The sequence below is a fragment of the Astyanax mexicanus genome, chromosome 17 (assembly GCF_023375975.1).
Source record: "Astyanax mexicanus isolate ESR-SI-001 chromosome 17, AstMex3_surface, whole genome shotgun sequence".
Taxonomy (NCBI): domain Eukaryota; kingdom Metazoa; phylum Chordata; class Actinopteri; order Characiformes; family Acestrorhamphidae; genus Astyanax; species Astyanax mexicanus.
Genome location: NC_064424.1, coordinates 37,173,280 through 37,193,435, shown reverse-complemented (window position 1 = coordinate 37,193,435; position 20,156 = coordinate 37,173,280). Strand labels below are relative to the sequence as shown.

The following is a 20,156-nucleotide window of genomic DNA, read 5'->3' as shown; positions in this document are numbered from 1 at the left end:
GGGTGTTGCTAGGTGGCTTGAATAATATATAACAAATAATGCAAAGCATTTTAATAATTTTAAAATATGTTACTCTTTTCTACTATATCCATTGTAATGATAAAGTTTAAACAGTTTACAGATAACAGTGGGACTGGAAAGCACACCTCTGTTCAGCACTGTAATGCTCTTCTTTCTCTCTTTTGTCTTTCAGGTATTTATGAACAGACATTTCTTATACAACTGCAGTGCACCAATCCTGGATGTGAAGATAGCCTTTTGTCAGGTGTGTGTTCCATACAGGTAAAATAAAAGGTAGAGTATTCATTCGCTTCCATTATCCCCTTCATTTGTATCAGTGTGTTTGTGTCTAAAACTGTGCTTATGTTATGTTCCTCTCAGCGCCACATACTGGAAAACAGGCATTGATTTATTTTTTGGTCAGTAAGAGTGTCTACCTCTAATTAACTTTATAAAACATTTGAATAAACCCTAATGAACATAAAGTCAATGGTGAGTGAGAGTTCCTACCTGTAATTAACTCTATATAACATCAGACTTAGCTATAATAAACTATAAATTCATTTATACAAAGATTTCTATCAATAAAAAGACAGGCAAATAATGACTGTGCATAAGGTCATGGATAAATGTAAAAGCAGATAGGCTGTCTTGTTATGCTGAACTACTAACTCAAACATCTCAGCGGATCATCAGAACCGGCCGACAGCTGACCTTCTGGAGAGCGTGAGTGGTGTGTGTTATCAGCAGAATGGCAGATGAGTGTGTGTGTGTGTGTATGTGTGTGTGTTAGGAATGGTCATCCTGTCAGGCAATCTCTAATTTCCCGTTTGCATAAGAAGCTGGAGGTGTGTTTGATTGACGGGTGTTCTGATAGGTCAGCGCTGGTCTTTAAATCCTGAATGATAAGTGTTATCTCTCACCTGTATGAATTTGTATGGCCCCTCATTCTAAAACCTTCCTACCTCATACTTCAATAAGAGATAATAATTACTGCACATCTAACTTAATCAGCATCAAATTAATACACTTCCATTTAATGGTGGTTATTGCAGTGAAGGAGGAGTCCCATGATGAAGATATTCTCTCTCTTACTGTCTTACTTACTCTCAGCTTTGACAGGGCATAGTGTCGAATTATATTACGCTTTTACACTTGTATAGTAAATTATAATAATAATAACATTTCTATTAAATTATAGTAATACATATACCTAAATCCACTTTTACTACAAGATGCTTGATCTCGCTGCAATCATGCTAAAATCTTGACCAATGCATTCAGCATTAGGGAACAGTACAAGAAATGTAATTCTAAAACGAACTTCATGGGTATAACAGATGCACATCTGGCCCTCAAGAAAAACTGCAAAAAAAAGAAAGCAGTTTAAACAGAGGGAGCTCTGCACGGACAGAGGGAGCTCAGCACGGACAGAGGGAGCTCAGCACGGACAGACAGAGCTCAGCACGGACAGTGTAAGCTCAGGACGGACAGTGTAAGCTCAGCACGGACAGAGAGAGCTCAGCACGGACAGAGGGAGCTCGGTACGGACAGAGGGAGCTCAACACGGACAGTTGAGTCTCAGCGCGGACAGAGGGAGCTCAGCCTGGACAGAGGGAGCTTGGCACGGACAGTAAAAGCTTGGCATGGACAGAGGGAGCTCAGCACGGACAGAGGGAGCTCAGCACGGACAGAGGGAGCTTAGCACGGACAGAGTGAGCTCAGCACGGAGAGAGGGAGCTTGGCACGGACAGAGGGAGCTTGGCACGGACAGTAGAACCTCGGCATGGACATAGGGAGCTCAGCACGGACAGAGAGAGCTCAGCACGGACAGAGGGAGCTCGGCACGGACAGAGGGAGCTTGGCACGGACAGTAGAAGCTCGGCATGGACAGAGGTAGCTCGGCACGAACAGCTGAAGCACGGAACGGACAGAGGGAGCTCATCACGGACAGTGTAAGCTCAGCACAGACAGAGAGAGCTCAGCATGGACAGAGGGAGCTCAGCCTGAACAGAGGGAGCTTGGCACGGACAGTAGAAGCTCAGCACAGACAGAGGGAGCTTAGCACGGACAGAGGGAGCTCAACACGAACAGTGGGACCTCAGCACGGACAGAGGGAGCTCGGCACGGACAGAGGGAGCTTGGCACGGACAGTGGAAGGTCGGCACGGATAGTGGAAGCTCGGCGTGGACAGAGGGAGCTCGGCACGGACAGAGGGAGCTTGGCACGGACAGTGGAAGCTCGGCACGGATAGTGGAAGCTCGGCATGGACAGAGGGAGCTCGGCACGAACAGCTGAAGCTCGGTACGGACAGAGGGAGCTCATCACGGACAGAGGGAGTTCAGCACGGACAGAGGGAGTTCAGCACGGACAGAGGGAGTTCAGCACGGACAGAGGGAGTTCGGCACGGACAGAGGGAGCTTGGCACGGACAGAGGGAGCTTGGCATGGACAGTAGAAGCTCGGCATGGACAGAGGGAGCTTAGCACGGACAGAGGGAGCTCAGCACGGACAGAGGGAGCTCAGCACGGACAGTGTAAGCTCAGCACAGACAGAGAGAGCTCAGCATAGACAGAGGGAGCTCAGCCTGAACAGAGGGAGCTTGGCACAGACAGTAGAAGCTCAGCACAGACAGAGGGAGCTTAGCACGGACAGAGGGAGCTCAACACGAACAGTGGGAGCTCAGCACGGACAGAGGGAGCTCGGCACGGACAGAGGGAGCTTGGCACGGACAGAGGGAGCTCGGCACGGACAGAGGGAGCTTGGCACGGACAGTGGAAGCTCGGCACGGATAATGGAAGCTCGGCATGGACAGAGGGAGCTCAGCACGAACAGCTGAAGCACGGCACGGACAGAGGGAGCTCATCACGGACAGTGTAAACTCAGCACAGACAGTAGAAGCTCAGCACCGACAGAGGGAGCTTAGCACGGACAGAGGGAGCTCAGCCTGGACAGTGGAAGCTCAGCCCGGACAGTGGAAGCTCAGCACGGACAGAGGGAACTCAGCCTGGACAGTGGAAGCTCAGCCCGGACAGTGGAAGCTCAGCATGGACAGAGGGAGTTTATCACGGACAGAGGGGGTTCAGCACGAACACAGGGAGCTCAGCCCGAACAGTGGAAGCTCAGCACGAACAGAGGGAGTTTGGCACGAACAGTGGAAGCTCGGCACGGATAGTGGAAGCTTGGCATGGACAGAGGGAGCTCGGCACGAACAGCTGAAGCACGGCACGGACAGAGGGAGCTCAACACGGACAGTGTAAGCTCAGCACAGACAGAGAGAGCTCAGCATGGACAGAGGGAGCTCAGCCTGAACAGAGGGAGCTTGGCACGGACAGTAGAAGCTCAGCACAGACATAGGGAGCTTAGCACGGACAGAGGGAGCTCAACACAAACAGTGGGAGCTCGGCACGGACAGAGGGAGCTCAGCCTGGACAGTGGAAGCTCAGCCTGGACAGTGGAAGCTCAGCCTGGACAGTGGAAGCTCAGCATGGACAGAGGGAACTCAGCATGGACAGAGGGAGTTCAGCTCGGACAGAGGGAGCTCAGCCCAGACAGAGGGAGTTTATCACGGACAGAGGGAGTTTATCACAGACAGAGGGAGTTCAGCACGGACAGAGGGAGTTCAGCACGGACAGAGGGAGTTCAGCACAGACAGAGGGAGCTTGGCACGGACAGAGGGAGCTTGGCACGGACAGTAGAAGCTCGGCATGGACAGAGGGAACTCAGCATGGAAAGAGGGAGTTCAGCTCGGACAGAGGGAGCTCAGCCCAGACAGAGGGAGTTTATCACGGACAGAGGGAGTTCAGCACGGACGGAAGGAGTTCAGCACGAACAGTGGAAGCTCAGCACGGACAGAGGGAGCTTGGCACGGACAGAGGGAGCTTGGCACGGACAGTAGAAGCTCGGCATGGACAGAGGGAACTCAGCCTGGACAGTGGAAGATCAGCACGGACAGTGGAAGCTCAGCATGGACAGAGGGAACTCAGCATGGACAGAGGGAGTTCAGCTCGGACAGAGGCAGCTCAGCCTAGACAGAGGGAGTTTATCACAGACAGAGGGAGCTCAGCACGGACAGAGGGAGCTCAGCCCGAACAGTGGAAGCTCAGCACGGACAGAGGGAGCTCAACACGGACAGTAAGCTCAGCACAGACAGAGAGAGCTCAGCATGGACAGAGGGAGCTCAGCATAGACAGAGGGAGCTCAGCCTGAACAGAGGGAGCTTGGCACGGACAGAGGGAACTCAGCATGGACAGAGGGAGTTCAGCTCGGACAGAGGGAGCTCAGCCCAGACAGAGGGAGTTTATCACGGACAGAGGGAGTTCAGCACGGACGGAAGGAGTTCAGCACGAACAGTGGAAGCTCAGCACGGACAAAGGGAGCTTGGCACGGACAGTAGAAGCTCGGCATGGACAGAGGGAACTCAGCCTGGACAGTGGAAGATCAGCCCGGACAGTGGAAGCTCAGCATGGACAGAGGGAACTCAGCATGGACAGAGGGAGTTCAGCTCGGACAGACGCAGCTCAGCCTAGACAGAGGGAGTTTATCACAGACATAGGGAGCTCAGCCTAGACAGAGGGAGCTCAGCCCGAACAGTGGAAGCTCAGCACGGACAGAGGGAGCTCAACACGGACAGTAAGCTCAGCACAGACAGAGAGAGCTCAGCATGGACAGAGGGAGCTCAGCATAGACAGAGGGAGCACAGCCTGAACAGAGGGAGCTTGGCACGGACAGTAGAAGCTCAGCACAGACAGAGGGAGCTTAGCACGGACAGAGGGAGCTCAACACGAACAGTGGGAGCTCAGCACGGACAGAGGGAGCTCAACACGGACAGTAAGCTCAGCACAGACAGAGAGAGCTCAGCATGGACAGAGGGAGCTGAGCATAGACAGAGGGAGCTCAGCCTGAACAGAGGGAGCTTGGCACGGACAGAGGGAACTCAGCATGGACAGAGGGAGTTCAGCTCGGACAGAGGGAGCTCAGCCCAGACAGAGGGAGTTTATCACGGACAGAGGGAGTTCAGCACGGACGGAAGGAGTTCAGCACGAACAGTGGAAGCTCAGCACGGACAAAGGGAGCTTGGCACGGACAGTAGAAGCTCGGCATGGACAGAGGGAACTCAGCCTGGACAGTGGAAGATCAGCCCGGACAGTGGAAGCTCAGCATGGACACAGGGAACTCAGCATGGACAGAGGGAGTTCAGCTCGGACAGACGCAGCTCAGCCTAGACAGAGGGAGTTTATCACAGACATAGGGAGCTCAGCCTAGACAGAGGGAGCTCAGCCCGAACAGTGGAAGCTCAGCACGGACAGAGGGAGCTCAACACGGACAGTAAGCTCAGCACAGACAGAGAGAGCTCAGCATGGACAGAGGGAGCTCAGCATAGACAGAGGGAGCACAGCCTGAACAGAGGGAGCTTGGCACGGACAGTAGAAGCTCAGCACAGACAGAGGGAGCTTAGCACGGACAGAGGGAGCTCAACACGAACAGTGGGAGCTCGGCACGGACAGAGGGAGCTCAGCCTGGACAGTGGAAGCTCAGCCCAGACAGTGGAAGCTCAGCACGGACAGAGGGAACTCAGCCTGGAGAGTGGAAGCTCAGCCTGGACAGTGGAAGCTCAGCATGGACAGAGGGAACTCAGCATGGACAGAGGGAGTTCAGCTCGGACAGAGGGAGCTCAGCCCAACCAGAGGGAGTTTATCACGGACAGAGGGAGTTCAGCACGGACAGAGGGAGCTCAACACGGACAGAGGGAGTTCAGCACGGACAGAGGGAGTTCAGCACGGACAGAGGGAGTTTGGCACGGAAAGAGGGAGCTTGGCACGGACAGCTGAAGCACGGCACGGACATAGGGAGCTCATCACGGACAGTGTAAACTCAGCACAGACAGTAGAAGCTCAGCACAGACAGAGGGAGCTTAGCACGGACAGAGGGAGCTCAGCCTGGACAGTGGAAGCTCAGCCCGGACAGTGGAAGCTCAGCACGGACAGAGGGAGCTTAGCACGGACAGAGGGAGCTCAACACGAACAGTGGGAGCTCGGCACGGACAGAGGGAGCTCAGCCTGGACAGTGGAAGCTCAGCCCAGACAGTGGAAGCTCAGCACGGACAGAGGGAACTCAGCCTGGAGAGTGGAAGCTCAGCCCGGACAGAGGGAACTCAGCATGGACAGAGGGATTTCAGCTCGGACAGAGGGAGCTCAGCCCAGACAGAGGGAGTTTATCACGGACAGAGGGAGTTCAGCACGGACGGAGGGAGTTCAGCACGAACAGTGGAAGCTCAGCACGGACAGAGGGAGCTTGGCACGGACAGAGGGAGCTTGGCACGGACAGTAGAAGCTCGGCATGGACAGAGGGAACTCAGCCTGGACAGTGGAAGATCAGCCCGGACAGTGGAAGCTGAGCATGGACAGAGGGAACTCAGCATGGACAGAGGGAGTTCAGCTCGGACAGAGGCAGCTCAGCCTAGGCAGAGGGAGTTTATCACAGACAGAGGGAGCTCAGCACGGACAGAGGGAGCTCAGCCCGAACAGTGGAAGCTCAGCACGGACAGAGGGAGCTCAACACGGACAGTAAGCTCAGCACAGACAGAGAGAGCTCAGCAGGGACAGAGGGAGCTCAGCATAGACAGAGGGAGCTCAGCCTGAACAGAGGGAGCTTGGCACGGACAGTAGAAGCTCAGCACAGACAGAGGGAGCTTAGCACGGACAGAGGGAGCTCAACACGAACAGTGGGAGCTCGGCACGGACAGAGGGAGCTCAGCCTGGACAGTGGAAGCTCAGCCCAGACAGTGGAAGCTCAGCACGGACAGAGGGAACTCAGCCTGGAGAGTGGAAGCTCAGTCCGGACAGTGGAAGCTCAGCATGGACAGAGGGAACTCAGCATGGACAGAGGGAGTTCAGCTCGGACAGAGGGAGCTCAGCCCAACCAGAGGGAGTTTATCACGGACAGAGGGAGTTCAGCACGGACAGAGGGAGATCAACACGGACAGAGGGAGGTCAGCACGGACAGAGGGAGTTCAGCACGGACAGAGGGAGTTTGGCACGGAAAGAGGGAGCTTGGCACGGATGGCTGAAGCACGGCACGGACAGAGGGAGCTCATCACGGACAGTGTAAACTCAGCACAGACAGTAGAAGCTCAGCACAGACAGAGGGAGCTTAGCACGGACAGAGGGAGCTCAGCCTGGACATAGGGAACTCAGCATGGACAGAGGGAGTTCAGCTCGGACAGAGGGAGCTCAGCCCAGACAGAGGGAGTTTATCACGGACAGAGGGAGTTCAGCACGGACGGAGGGAGTTCAGCACGAACAGTGGAAGCTCAGCACGGACAGAGGGAGCTTGGCACGGACAGAGGGAGCTTGGCACAAACAGTAGAAGCTCGGCATGGACAGAGGGAACTCAGCCTGGACAGTGGAAGATCAGCCCGGACAGTCTAAGCTCAGCATGGACAGAGGGAACTCAGCATGGACAGAGGGAGTTCAGCTCAGACAGAGGCAGCTCAGCCTAGACAGAGGGAGTTTATCACAGACAGAGGGAGCTCAGCACGGACAGAGGGAGCTCAGCCCAAACAGTGGAAGCTCAGCACGGACAGAGGGAGCTCAACACGGACAGTAAGCTCAGCACAGACAGAGAGAGCTCACCATGGACAGAGGGAGCTCAGCATAGACAGAGGGAGCTCAGCCTGGACAGTGGAAGCTCAGCCCAGACAGTGGAAGCTCAGCCCGGACAGAGGGAACTCAGCATGGACAGAGGGATTTCAGCTCGGACAGAGGGAGCTCAGCCCAGACAGAGGGAGTTTATCACGGACAGAGGGAGTTCAGCACGGACGGAGGGAGTTCAGCACGAACAGTGGAAGCTCAGCACGGACAGAGGGAGCTTGGCACGGACAGTAGAAGCTCGGCATGGACAGAGGGAACTCAGCCTGGACAGTGGAAGATCAGCCCGGACAGTGGAAGCTGAGCATGGACAGAGGGAACTCAGCATGGACAGAGGGAGTTCAGCTCGGACAGAGGCAGCTCAGCCTAGGCAGAGGGAGTTTATCACAGACAGAGGGAGCTCAGCACGGACAGAGGGAGCTCAGCCCGAACAGTGGAAGCTCAGCACGGACAGAGGGAGCTCAACACGGACAGTAAGCTCAGCACAGACAGAGAGAGCTCAGCAGGGACAGAGGGAGCTCAGCATAGACAGAGGGAGCTCAGCCTGAACACAGGGAGCTTGGCACGGACAGTAGAAGCTCAGCACAGACAGAGGGAGCTTAGCACGGACAGAGGGAGCTCAACACGAACAGTGGGAGCTCGGCACGGACAGAGGGAGCTCAGCCTGGACAGTGGAAGCTCAGCCCAGACAGTGGAAGCTCAGCACGGACAGAGGGAACTCAGCCTGGAGAGTGGAAGCTCAGTCCGGACAGTGGAAGCTCAGCATGGACAGAGGGAACTCAGCATGGACAGAGGGAGTTCAGCTCGGACAGAGGGAGCTCAGCCCAACCAGAGGGAGTTTATCACGGACAGAGGGAGTTCAGCACGGACAGAGGGAGATCAACACGGACAGAGGGAGGTCAGCACGGACACAGGGAGTTCAGCACGGACAGAGGGAGTTTGGCACGGAAAGAGGGAGCTTGGCACGGATGGCTGAAGCACGGCACGGACAGAGGGAGCTCATCACGGACAGTGTACACTCAGCACAGACAGTAGAAGCTCAGCACAGACACAGGGAGCTTAGCACGGACAGAGGGAGCTCAGCCTGGACAGAGGGAACTCAGCATGGACAGAGGGAGTTCAGCTCGGACAGAGGGAGCTCAGCCCAACCAGAGGGAGTTTATCACAGACAGAGGGAGTTCAGCACGGACAGAGGGAGCTCAACACGGACAGAAGGAGTTCAGCACGGACAGAGGGAGTTCAGCACGGACAGAGGGAGTTTGGCACAGAAAGAGGGAGCTTGGCACGGACTGCTGAAGCACGGCACGGACATAGGGAGCTCATCACGGACAGTGTAAACTCAGCACAGACAGTAGAAGCTCAGCACAGACAGAGGGAGCTTAGCACGGACAGAGGGAGCTCAGCCTGGACAGTGGAAGCTTAGTCCGGACAGTGGAAGCTCAGCACGGACAGAGGGAGCTTAGCACGGACAGAGGGAGCTCAACACGAACAGTGGGAGCTCGGCACGGACAGAGGGAGCTCAGCCTGGACAGTGGAAGCTCAGCCCAGACAGTGGAAGCTCAGCACGGACAGAGGGAACTCATCCTGGAGAGTGGAAGCTCAGCCCGGACAGTGGGAACTCAGCATGGACACAGGGAGTTCAGCTCGGACAGAGGGAGCTCAGCCCAGACATAGGGAGTTTATCACGGACAGAGGGAGTTCAGCACGGACGGAGGGAGTTCAGCACGAACAGTGGAAGCTCAGCACGGACAGAGGGAGCTTGGCACGGACAGAGGGAGCTTGGCACAAACAGTAGAAGCTCGGCATGGACAGAGGGAACTCAGCCTGGACAGTGGAAGATCAGCCCGGACAGTCTAAGCTCAGCATGGACAGAGGGAACTCAGCATGGACAGAGGGAGTTCAGCTCGGACAGAGGCAGCTCAGCCTAGACACAGGGAGTTTATCACAGACAGAGGGAGCTCAGCACGGACAGAGGGAGCTCAGCCCAAACAGTGGAAGCTCAGCACGGACAGAGGGAGCTCAACACGGACAGTAAGCTCAGCACAGACAGAGAGAGCTCACCATGGACACAGGGAGCTCAGCATAGACAGAGGGAGCTCAGCCTGAACAGAGGGAGCTTGGCACGGACAGTAGAAGCTCAGCACAGACAGAGGGAGCTTAGCACGGACAGAGGGAGCTCAACACGAACAGTGGGAGCTCGGCACGGACAGAGGGAGCTCAGCCTGGACAGTGGAAGCTCAGCCCAGACAGTGGAAGCTCAGCACGGACAGAGGGAACTCAGCCTGGAGAGTGGAAGCTCAGTCCGGACAATGGAAGCTCAGCATGGACAGAGGGAACTCAGCATGGACAGAGGGAGTTCAGCTCGGACAGAGGGAGCTCAGCCCAACCAGAGGGAGTTTATCACGGACAGAGGGAGTTCAGCACGGACAGAGGGAGCTCAACACGGACAGAGGGAGTTCAGCACGGACAGAGGGAGTTCAGCACGGACAGAGGGAGTTTGGCACGGAAAGAGGGAGCTTGGCACGGACAGCTGAAGCACGGCACGGACAGAGGGAGCTCATCACGGACAGTGTAAACTCAGCACAGACAGTAGAAGCTCAGCACAGACAGAGGGAGCTTGGCAAGGACAGAGGGAGCTCAGCCTGGACAGTGGAAGCTCAGCCCTGACAGTGGAAGCTTAGCACGGACAGAGGGAACTCAGCCTGGACAGTGGAAGCTCAGCCCGGACAGTGGAAGCTCAGCATGGACACAGGGAACTCAGCATGGACAGAGGGAGCTCAGCCCAGACAGAGGGAGTTTATCACGGACGGAGGGAGTTCAGCACGAACAGAGGGAGCTCAGCCCGAACAGTGGAAGCTCAGCCCGGACAGTGTAAGCTCAGCACGGACAGAGGGAACTCAGCATGGACAGAAGGAGCTCAGCCGAGACAGAGGGAGTTTATCACGGACAGAGGGAGTTCAGCACGAACAGAGGGAGCTCAGCCTGGACAGTGGAAGCTCAGCCCGGACAGTGGAAGCTCAGCACGGACAGAGGGAACTCAGCCTGGACAGTGGAAGCTCAGCCCGGACAGTGGAAGCTCAGCATGGACATAGGGAACTCAGCTTGGACAGAGGGAGCTCAGACCAGACAGAGGGAGTTTATCATGGACAGAGGGAGTTCAGCACGAACATAGGGAGCTCAGCCCGAACAGTGGAAGCTCAGAATGGACATAGGGAGCTCGGCACGAACAGCTGAAGCACGGCACGGACAGAGGGAGCTCAACACGGACAGTGTAAGCTCAGCACAGACAGAGAGAGCTCAGCATGGACAGAGGGAGCTCAGCCTGAACAGAGGGAGCTTGGCACGGACAGTAGAAGCTCAGCACAGACACAGGGAGCTTACCACTGACAGAGGGAGCTCAACACAAACAGTGGGAGCTCGGCACGGACAGAGGGAGCTCAGCCTGGACAGAGGGAGCACAGCCTGGACAGTGGAAGCTCAGCACAGACATAGGGAACTCAGCCTGGACAGTGGAAGCTCAGCCCGGACAGTGGAAGCTCAGCATGGACAGAGGGAACTCAGCATGGACAGAGGGAGTTCAGCTCGGACAGAGGGAGCTCAGCCCAGACAGAGGGAGTTTATCACGGACACAGGGAGTTTATCACGGACAGAGGGAGTTCAGCACGGACAGAGGGAGTTCAGCACGGACAGAGGGAGCTCGGCACGGACAGAGGGAGCTTGGCACGGACAGTAGAAGCTCGGCATGGACACAGGGAACTCAGCCTGGACAGTGGAAGCTCAGCATGGACGGAGGGAACTCAGCATGGACAGAGGGAGTTCAGCTCGGACAGAGGGAGCTCAGCCCAGACAGATGGAGTTTATCACGGACAGAGGGAGTTCAGCACGGACGGAGGGAGTTCAGCACGAACAGTGGAAGCTCAGCACGGACAGAGGGAGCTTGGCACGGACAGTAGAAGCTAGGCATGGACAGAGGGAACTCAGCCTGGACAGTGGAAGATCAGCCCGGACAGTGGACGCTCAGCATGGACAGAGGGAACTCAGCATGGACAGAGGGAGTTCAGCTTGGACATAGGGAGCTCAGCCTAGACAGAGGGAGTTTATTACGGACAGAGGGAGCTCAGCACGGACAGAGGGAGCTCAGCCCGAACATTGGAAGCTCAGCACGGACAGAGGGAGCTCAACACGGACAGTAAGCTCAGCACAGACAGAGAGAGCTCAGCATGGACAGAGGGAGCTCAGCCTGAACATAGGGAGCTTGGCACGGACAGTAGAAGCTCAGCACGGACATAGGGAGCTTAGCACGGACAGATGGAGCTCAACACGAACAGTGGGAGCTCGGCACGGACAGAGTGAGCTCAGCCTGGACAGTGGAAGCTCAGCCCAGACAGTGGAAGCTCAGCACGGACAGAGGGAACTCAGCCTGGAGAGTGGAAGCTCAGCCCGGACAGTGGAAGCTCAGCATGGACATAGGGAGTTCAGCTCAGACAGAGGGAGCTCAGCCCAACCATAGGGAGTTTATCACGGACAGAGGGAGTTCAGCACGGACAGAGGGAGCTCAACACGGATAGAGGGAGTTCAGCACGGACAGAGGGAGCTTGGCACGGAAAGAGGGAGCTTGGCACGGACAGTAGAAGCTCAGCATGGACAGAGGGAGCTTAGCACGGACAGAGGGAGCTCAGCACGGACAGAGGGAGCTCAGCACGGACAGAGGGAGCTCGGCACGGACAGATGGAGCTCAGCCCGAACAGTGGAAGCTCAGCATGGACATAGGGAGTTTGGCATGGACATAGGGAGCTTGGCATGGACAGAGGGATCTCGGCACGAACAGCTGAAGCACGGCACGGACAGAGGGAGCTCAGCACAGACAGAGAGAGCTCAGCATGGAGAGAGGGAGCTCAGCCTGAACAGAGGGAGCTTGGCACGGACAGTAGAAGCTCAGCACAGACAGAGGGAGCTTAGCACGGACAGAGGGAGCTCGACACGAACATTGGGAGCTCGACACGGACAGAGGGAGCTCAGCCTGGACAGTGAAAGCTCAGCCCGGACAGTGGAAGCTCAGCACGGACAGAGGGAACTCAGCCTGGACAGTGGAAGCTCAGCCTGGACAGTGGAAGCTCAGCATGGACACAGGGAACTCAGCATGGACAGAGGGAGTTCAGCTCGGACAGAAGGAGCTCAGCCCAGACAGAGGGAGTTTATCACGGACAGAGGGAGTTCAGCACGGACAGAGGGAGTTCAGCACGGACAGAGGGAGTTCAGCACGGACAGAGGGAGCTTGGCACGGACAGAGGGAGCTTGGCATGGACAGTAGATGCTCGGCATGGACATAGGGAGCTCAGCACAGACAGAGGGAGCTCAGCACGGACAGAGGGAGCTCGGCACGGACAGAGGGAGCTCAGCCCGAACAGTGGAAGCTCAGCACCGACAGAGGGAGTTTGGCACGGACAGAGCGAGCTTGGCACGGACAGAGGGAGCTTGGCACGTACAGAGGGAGCTTGGCACGGACAGTAGATGCTCGGCATGGACAGAGGGAGCTCAGCACGGACAGAGAGAGCTCAGCACGGACAGAGGGAGCTCGGCACGGACAGATGGAGCTCAGCCTGATTAGTGGAAGCTCAGCACCGACAGAGGGAGTTTGGCACGGACAGAGGGAGCTTGGCACGGACAGTGGAAGCTCGGCACGGACAGTGGAAGCTCGGCATAGACAGAGGGAGCTCGGCACGAACAGCTGAAGCACGGCACGGACAGAGGGAGCTCAACACGGACAGTGTAAGCTCAGCACAGACAGAGAGAGCTCAGCATGGACAGAGGGAGCTCAGCCTGAACAGAGGGAGCTTGGCACGGACAGTAGAAGCTCAGCACGGACAGAGGGAGCTTGGCATGGACAGAGGGAGCTCGGCACGAACAGCTCAAGCACGGCACAGACAGAGGGAGCTCAACACCGACAGTGTAAGCTCAGCACAGACATAGAGAGCTCAGCATGGAGAGAGGGAGCTCAGCCTGAACAGAGGGAGCTTGGCACGGACAGTGGAAGCTCAGCATGGACACAGGGAACTCAGCATGGACAGAGGGAGTTCAGCTCGGATAGAGGGAGCTCAGCCCAGACAGAGGTAGTTTATCACGGACAGAGGGAGTTCAGCACGGACAGAGGGAGCTTGGCACGGACAGAGGGAGCTTGGCACGTACAGTAGATGCTCGGCATGGACAGAGGGAGCTCAGCACAGACAGAGGCAGCTCAGCACGGACAGAGGGAGCTCGGCACGGACAGAGGGAGCTCAGCCCGAACAGTGGAAGCTCAGCACTGACAGAGGGAGTTTGGCACGGACAGAGGGAGCTTGGCACGGACAGAGGGAGCTTGGCACGGACAGAGGGAGCTTAGCACGGACAGATGGAGCTCATCACAAACAGTCTGAGCTCGGCACGGACAGATGGAGCTCAGCCTGGACAGTGGAAGCTCAGCCCAGACAGTGGAAGCTCAGCACGGACAGAGGGAACTCAGCCTGGAGAGTGGAAGCTCAGCCCGGACAGTGGAAGCTCAGCATGGACATAGGGAACTCAGCATGGACAGAGGGAGTTCAGCTCGGACAGAGGGAGCTCAGCCTAACCACAGGGAGTTTATCACGGACAGAGGGAGTTCAGCACGGACAGAGGGAGCTCAACACGGACAGAGGGAGTTCAGCACGGACAGAGGGAGTTCAGCACGGACATAGGGAGCATGGCACGGAAAGAGGGAGCTTGGCACGGACAGTAGAAGCTCAGCATGGACAGAGGGAGCTTAGCACGGACAGATGGAGCTCAGCACGGACAGAGGGAGCTCAGCACGGACAGAGGGAGCTCGGCACGGACAGACGAAGCTCAGCCCAAACAGTGGAAGCTCAGCATGGACAGAGGGAGTTTGGCATGGACAGAGGGAGCTCGGCACGGACAGACGAAGCTCAGCCCAAACAGTGGAAGCTCAGCATGGACAAAGGGAGTTTGGCATGGACACAGGGAGCTTGGCATGGACAGAGAGAGCTCAGCATGGAGATAGGGAGCTCAGCCTGAACAGAGGGAGCTTGGCACGGACAGTAGAAGCTCAGCACAGACAGATGGAGCTTAGCACGGACAGAGGGAGCTCGACACGAACAGTGGGAGCTCGACACGGACAGAGTGAGCTCAGCCTGGACAGTGGAAGCTCAGCCCGGACAGTGGAAGCTCAGCACGGACAGAGGGAACTCAGCCTGGACAGTGGAAGCTCAGCCTGGACAGTGGAAGCTCAGCACAGACAGAGAGAGCTCAGCATGGAGATAGGGAGCTCAGCCTGAACAGAGGGAGCTTGGCACGGACAGTGGAAGCTTAGCACGGACAGAGGGAACTCAGCCTGGACAGTGGAAGCTCAGCCCGGACAGTGGAAGCTCAGCATGGACAGAGGGAACTCAGCATGGACAGAGGGAGCTCAGCCCAGACAGAGGGAGTTTATCACGGACGGAGGGAGTTCAGCACGAACAGAGGGAGCTCAGCCCGAACAGTGGAAGCTCAGCCCGGACAGTGTAAGCTCAGCACGGACATAAGGAACTCAGCATGGACAGAAGGAGCTCAGCCGAGACAGAGGGAGTTTATCACGGACAGAGGGAGTTCAGCACGAACAGAGGGAGCTCAGCCTGGACAGTGGAAGCTCAGCCCGGACAGTGGAAGCTCAGCATGGACAGAGGGAACTCAGCTTGGACAGAGGGAGCTCAGCCCAGACAGAGGGAGTTTATCACGGACAGAGGGAGTTCAGCACGAACATAGGGAGCTCAGCCCGAACAGTGGAAGCTCAGAATGGACAGAGGGAGCTCGGCACGAACAGCTGAAGCACGGCACGGACACAGGGGGCTCAACACGGACAGTGTAAGCTCAGCACAGACAGAGAGAGCTCAGCATGGACAGAGGGAGTTCAGCACGGACAGAAGGAGTTCAGCACGGACAGAGGGAGCTTGGCACGGAAAGAGGGAGCTTGGCACGGACAGTAGAAGCTCGGCATGGACAGAGGGAGCTTAGCACGGACAGAGGGAGCTCAGCCCGAACAGTGGAAGCTCAGCATGGACAGAGGGAGTTTGGCACGGACAGAGGGAGCTTGGCATGGACAGAGGGAGCTCGGCACGAACAGCTGAAGCATGGCACGGACAGAGGGAGCTCAACACGGACAGTGTAAGCTCAGCACAGACAGATAGAGCTCAGCATGGAGATAGGGAGCTCAGCCTGAACAGAGGGAGCTTGGCACGGACAGTAGAAGCTCAGCACAGACAGAGGGAGCTTAGCACGGACAGAGGGAGCTCAACACGAACAGTGGGAGCTCGACACGGACTGAGGGAGCTCAGCCTGGACAGTGGAAGCTCAACCCGGACAGTGGAAGCTCAGCACGGACAGAGGGAACTCAGCCTGGACAGTGGAAGCTCAGCCCGGACAGTGGAAGCTCAGCATGGACACAGGGAACTCAGCATGGACAGAGGGAGTTCAGCTCGGACAGAGGGAGCTCAGCCCAGACAGAGGGAGTTTATCACGGACAGAGGGAGTTCAGCACGGACAGAGGGAGTTCAGCACGGCAGAGGGAGTTCAGCACGGACAAAGGGAGCTTGGCACGGACAGAGGGAGCTTGGCACGGACAGTAGATGCTCGGCATGGACAGAGGGAGCTCAGCACTGACAGAGGGAGCTCAGCACGGACAGAGGGAGCTCGGCACGGACAGAGGGAGCTCAGCCCGAACAGTGGAAGCTCAGCACGGACAGAGGGAGTTTGGCACGGACAGAGGGAGCTTGGCATGGACAGTGGAAGCTCGGCACGGACAGTGGAAGCTCAGCACGGACAGTGGAAGCTCGGCATGGACAGAGGGAGCTCGGCACGAACAGCTGAAGCACGGCACGGACAGAGGGAGCTCAACACGGACAGTGTAAGCTCAGCACAGACAGAGAGAGCTCAGCATGGACAGAGGGAGCTCAGCCTGAACAGAGGGAGCTTGGCACGGACAGTAGAAGCTCAGCACAGACAGAGGGAGCTTAGCACGGACAGAGGGAGCTCAACACGAACAGTGGGAGCTCGGCACGGACAGAGGGAGCTCAGCCTGGACAGTGGAAGCTCAGCCCGTACAGTGGAAGCTCAGCACGGACAGAGGGAACTCAGCCTGGACAGTGGAAGCTCAGCCCGGACAGTGGAAGCTCAGCATGGACAGAGGGAACTCAGCATGGACAAAGGGAGTTCAGCTCGGACAGAGGGAGCTCAGCCCAGACAGAGGGAGTTTATCACGGACAGAGGGAGTTCAGCACGGACAGAGGGAGTTCAGCACGGACAGAGGGAGTTCAGCATGTACAGAGGGAACTCAGCATGGACAGAGGGAGTTCAGCTCGGACAGAGGGAGCTCAGCCCAGACAGAGGGAGTTTATCACGGACAGAGGGAGTTCAGCACGGATAGAGGGAGTTCAGCACGGACAGAGGGAGTTCAGCACGGACAGAGGGAGTTCAATCAGCGGGAACTCGAACGCAGCAAAGAGCGCTGAATTGTCCATTGGGGAGGCTGGGATGGTGAAGTTGCTGGAGGACCGCTCCCTCACTTGGGAAGTGGGTACTGCTGATATCAAACAGACTTGCTTGCCTGCCTGCCTGTTTCCAAAAGGAACATTCTCTCAACAAAAGTGGCTGGAGCCCAGTGCTCGGACTGGTGTCCTTCTTCGGCGCAAATCAACCGCATCACTGGTTACGCCATCAGAACATTACTACCACCAGGTTACACTTACCTGAAAAAAGCCAGGAGCACTGGTCGTGGAGAAGGCTTGGCAGTTATTTACCACACAGACCTGCAACTGTCCCCTCTTCCTCTTCCCAAGCTGTCCACATTTGACTGCCTCTTATTCAAATATGTGTCAAAAATGACTACAACAATATTACTTGTCTACCGAACCCCCAAACCCAACCCAGGCTTTATCACAGAAATACAGGACCTGCTGACATTGACTTTGTGCAACAACATCCAGAGATGTTAACATCCACATGGACTCACCCACAAGTCAATCTTGACATTCTTGACTGTGTGCACCTTAAGCAGCATATTAATGTGCCCAAACACAATAAGGGGCGTACACTTGACCTGCAATATGGAAATATGGGCATTTCCGATCAAAATGTCATCTCCATGGAGCTGTATTTAACATGCTTACACTCCAAACCTAAACGTCTAATCCAGTTCAGAAACCTGAAAAATATCAATCCTGCCACTCTGTCAGGATATGAAGGAACTGTCAACTACTTCACACTTTACATCACTTAATGACTATTATAATTATGGCCTTCACAACATCCTTGAGTCCCATGCCCCACGAAAACCAAGAACAGTCTCCTTCTCCAGATGAGCCCTGTGGTTCACTGATGAGCTGCGGAGAATGAAGACAGCTGGACGTGTCCTTGAGCGCTGCTATATTTCCCCAGACCTGTTTAAAAAGGCCTATTCTAAAGATCTAGCCACAGCTCTTGTGGAATTCTTGAGAATTCTACTCTCACATAATTGGCAATAATTCTGGAAACTCAAGACTGTTTTCTACAATAAGTCACTTACTGAAACCCCAAATGCACACATGCAGTGACTATACAGAAGAGATCTGTGAAAGGGTAAGACATTCTTCTCCAACAAGGTAAAATCCATCCGCTCTGCCTTACCATTTCAATCACCTTCCACACCTTCACCAGTGATACAGACTCCAGAGCCAGTGACCGTACTTTCTTACTTCACTGACACCACACAGGTGGAGGAATATATTCAGAAAATGAGGCCCTCCACATGTTCACTTGATCCTCTTCCAACTGCACTAATAAAAGCAAATAAAGTTATTAGCCCACTCATCACTGCACTAATAAATAAACCACTGCAAACTGGCCAAGTCCCCCGGTCCTAAAAACTGCTCTCATTCTTCCACACTTGAAAAACTCTCACTAGATCCTGAAAACCTGAGAAACTACAGAACCATCTCCAACCCAGCCCAGCTTCGTCACAGCCTTCATACACATAACCTGTATAAGACTTTTCAATCTGGTTTCTGCTCTGCACACAGCACAGAGACAGCCCTGGTCAGAGTTACCAATGACCTGCTGATGGCTGCTGACCAGGGCCCCCCGTCACTCCTCATACTCCTGGATCTCTCCGCCGCTTTCAATACTGTGGATCATAAGATCCATAACATCATAACATCCACCATAGTCTGTCTCTCTGGGACCATCCTCCAATGGTTCCAGTCATACCTCACCGACAAAGCTGAGTATGTGACCCTGGGGAAAGCCAGGTCAACTCCCCACACTGTCTCCTGTGGGGTCCCTTAAGGGTCAGTGCTTGGATCAGTACTGTTTACTGTCTACATGCTCCCTCTGGACCACATTATCAGGAAACATGGACTACCATTTCACTCCAATGCGGACGACAGCCAGCTGTATCTAAAAACAGATCCCATCTTCACCCCATCTATTAAGGCATGGATGTCAAAGAACTTCCTTCAGTTAAACAGCAGCAAAACAGAACATCCTCATAGATACAGCTCTAGCCAGCAATATATTTTTGTTTTAAAAAAACATGTCAAGTATTTTTCAAGTTTACATCGCAAAATTCAGGAATATTGTTTTCCCCTTATAAATCATTAATCTGTGCAAAATAATATGTCAACATTATTTGTCCCCTATTCAAACACTCTAACTATGGAACAAAACTATTTTAAAAAACTAACACACCATTTCTCTGATGTCATGAGAACAAACTAACATACACTATGGCCCGGTCCCATTTCTTTTTTGTACCCCTACCTCTAGTTTGGAGTGTATTTTTCACCTTAGGACAGAGTTACAAGGGGAAAGGGTGAAATCCTGCCCCATAAAATTGGGACGACCCTTTAACCTCCAGATACAGATATAGCTATAGCAGTGGAGTGCTAAAGTTCAACAACCTAGCTTCAGAAAGGGGTCAGGTGGTGCTGCAAATAATTATTATTGTCCATTCCATAATTGTGGAAATAAATGATATCTATGTATCCCTAATAAAGACACTGTGATTCCCGAGGAAATGGCTGATATCAATCCTCATAAATATTATATTAGTGTTTGCTCAGGATATTTATGTGCATCACTTGCAAATCTGCAATAATACACAGAAACAACATGAAAGATAATTCCATTGATTTACAAAAAAAAGCTTGTGATACGCTTTGGTTTGGATCATTTTACCCAGTTAGATAAGTTCACAGTGGTGGTGAATGGAAGCCTTTGTTAATATGGACAAAAGTAATTGAACACATCCCTTAAGTATTCAGCACCTGCACAACAAGAATATAACATAAAAAAACGAAATAATACATTACATTACATTACATTACATTACATTACATTACATTACATTTCATTTGGCAGACGCTTTTGTCCAAAGCGACTTACAAAATTGAAGTACAAAAGTAATAGGAATTTAGATAACCCATTTTTAGATAGGGCTTAAAGGAGGTCGAAGGGAAATAAAGGGATAGAG

The 20,156-nt window shown here is 54.7% G+C and overlaps 3 protein-coding genes across 11 annotated transcripts in view; 2 read left to right on the top strand and 1 right to left on the bottom strand.

Annotated features, from left to right (window-relative positions):
• Positions 1 to 20,156, bottom strand: part of LOC125782358 (cyclic nucleotide-gated cation channel beta-1-like) — a 141,632-nt gene that overhangs the window by 14,086 nt on the left and 107,390 nt on the right. The gene's annotated exons all lie outside the window — the stretch shown is intronic.
• The window catches only part of mapk10 (mitogen-activated protein kinase 10), a 186,094-nt gene that overhangs the window by 64,132 nt on the left and 101,806 nt on the right, over positions 1 to 20,156 (top strand). For 5 of the 7 annotated variants that reach the window (XM_049466095.1, XM_049466094.1, XM_049466097.1 and 2 more), the window contains exon 2: positions 194 to 265. In XM_049466095.1, coding sequence (XP_049322052.1) covers positions 194 to 265 — 72 coding nt within the window. Of the gene's footprint in view, positions 1 to 193; positions 295 to 20,156 lie in introns of all 7 variants that reach the window. The other 2 variants (XM_049466100.1, XM_049466096.1) reach the window with 2 other exon arrangements.
• On the top strand, positions 1,240 to 19,625 carry LOC111189498 (uncharacterized). Of its 3 annotated transcripts, none has more exons than XM_049466103.1 (2): positions 1,240 to 1,896; positions 11,621 to 19,625. In XM_049466103.1, the coding sequence occupies exon 2, from the start codon at positions 16,089 to 16,091 to the stop codon at positions 17,073 to 17,075; it is 987 nt and encodes a 328-aa protein (XP_049322060.1). In that variant the 5' UTR covers positions 1,240 to 1,896; positions 11,621 to 16,088; the 3' UTR covers positions 17,076 to 19,625. The 3 variants fall into 3 exon arrangements, with proteins under 3 accessions (XP_049322060.1, XP_049322059.1, XP_049322058.1); XM_049466102.1 differs by having other exon boundaries at positions 11,401 to 19,625; XM_049466101.1 differs by lacking the exon at positions 1,240 to 1,896 and adding an exon at positions 7,711 to 8,546 and having other exon boundaries at positions 10,105 to 19,625.

Coding starts and splice junctions, on each gene's coding strand:
- LOC111189498 (XM_049466103.1), top strand. CDS start 16,089: ATGGACACAGGGAACTCAGCATGGACAGAGGGAGTTCAGCTCGGACAG.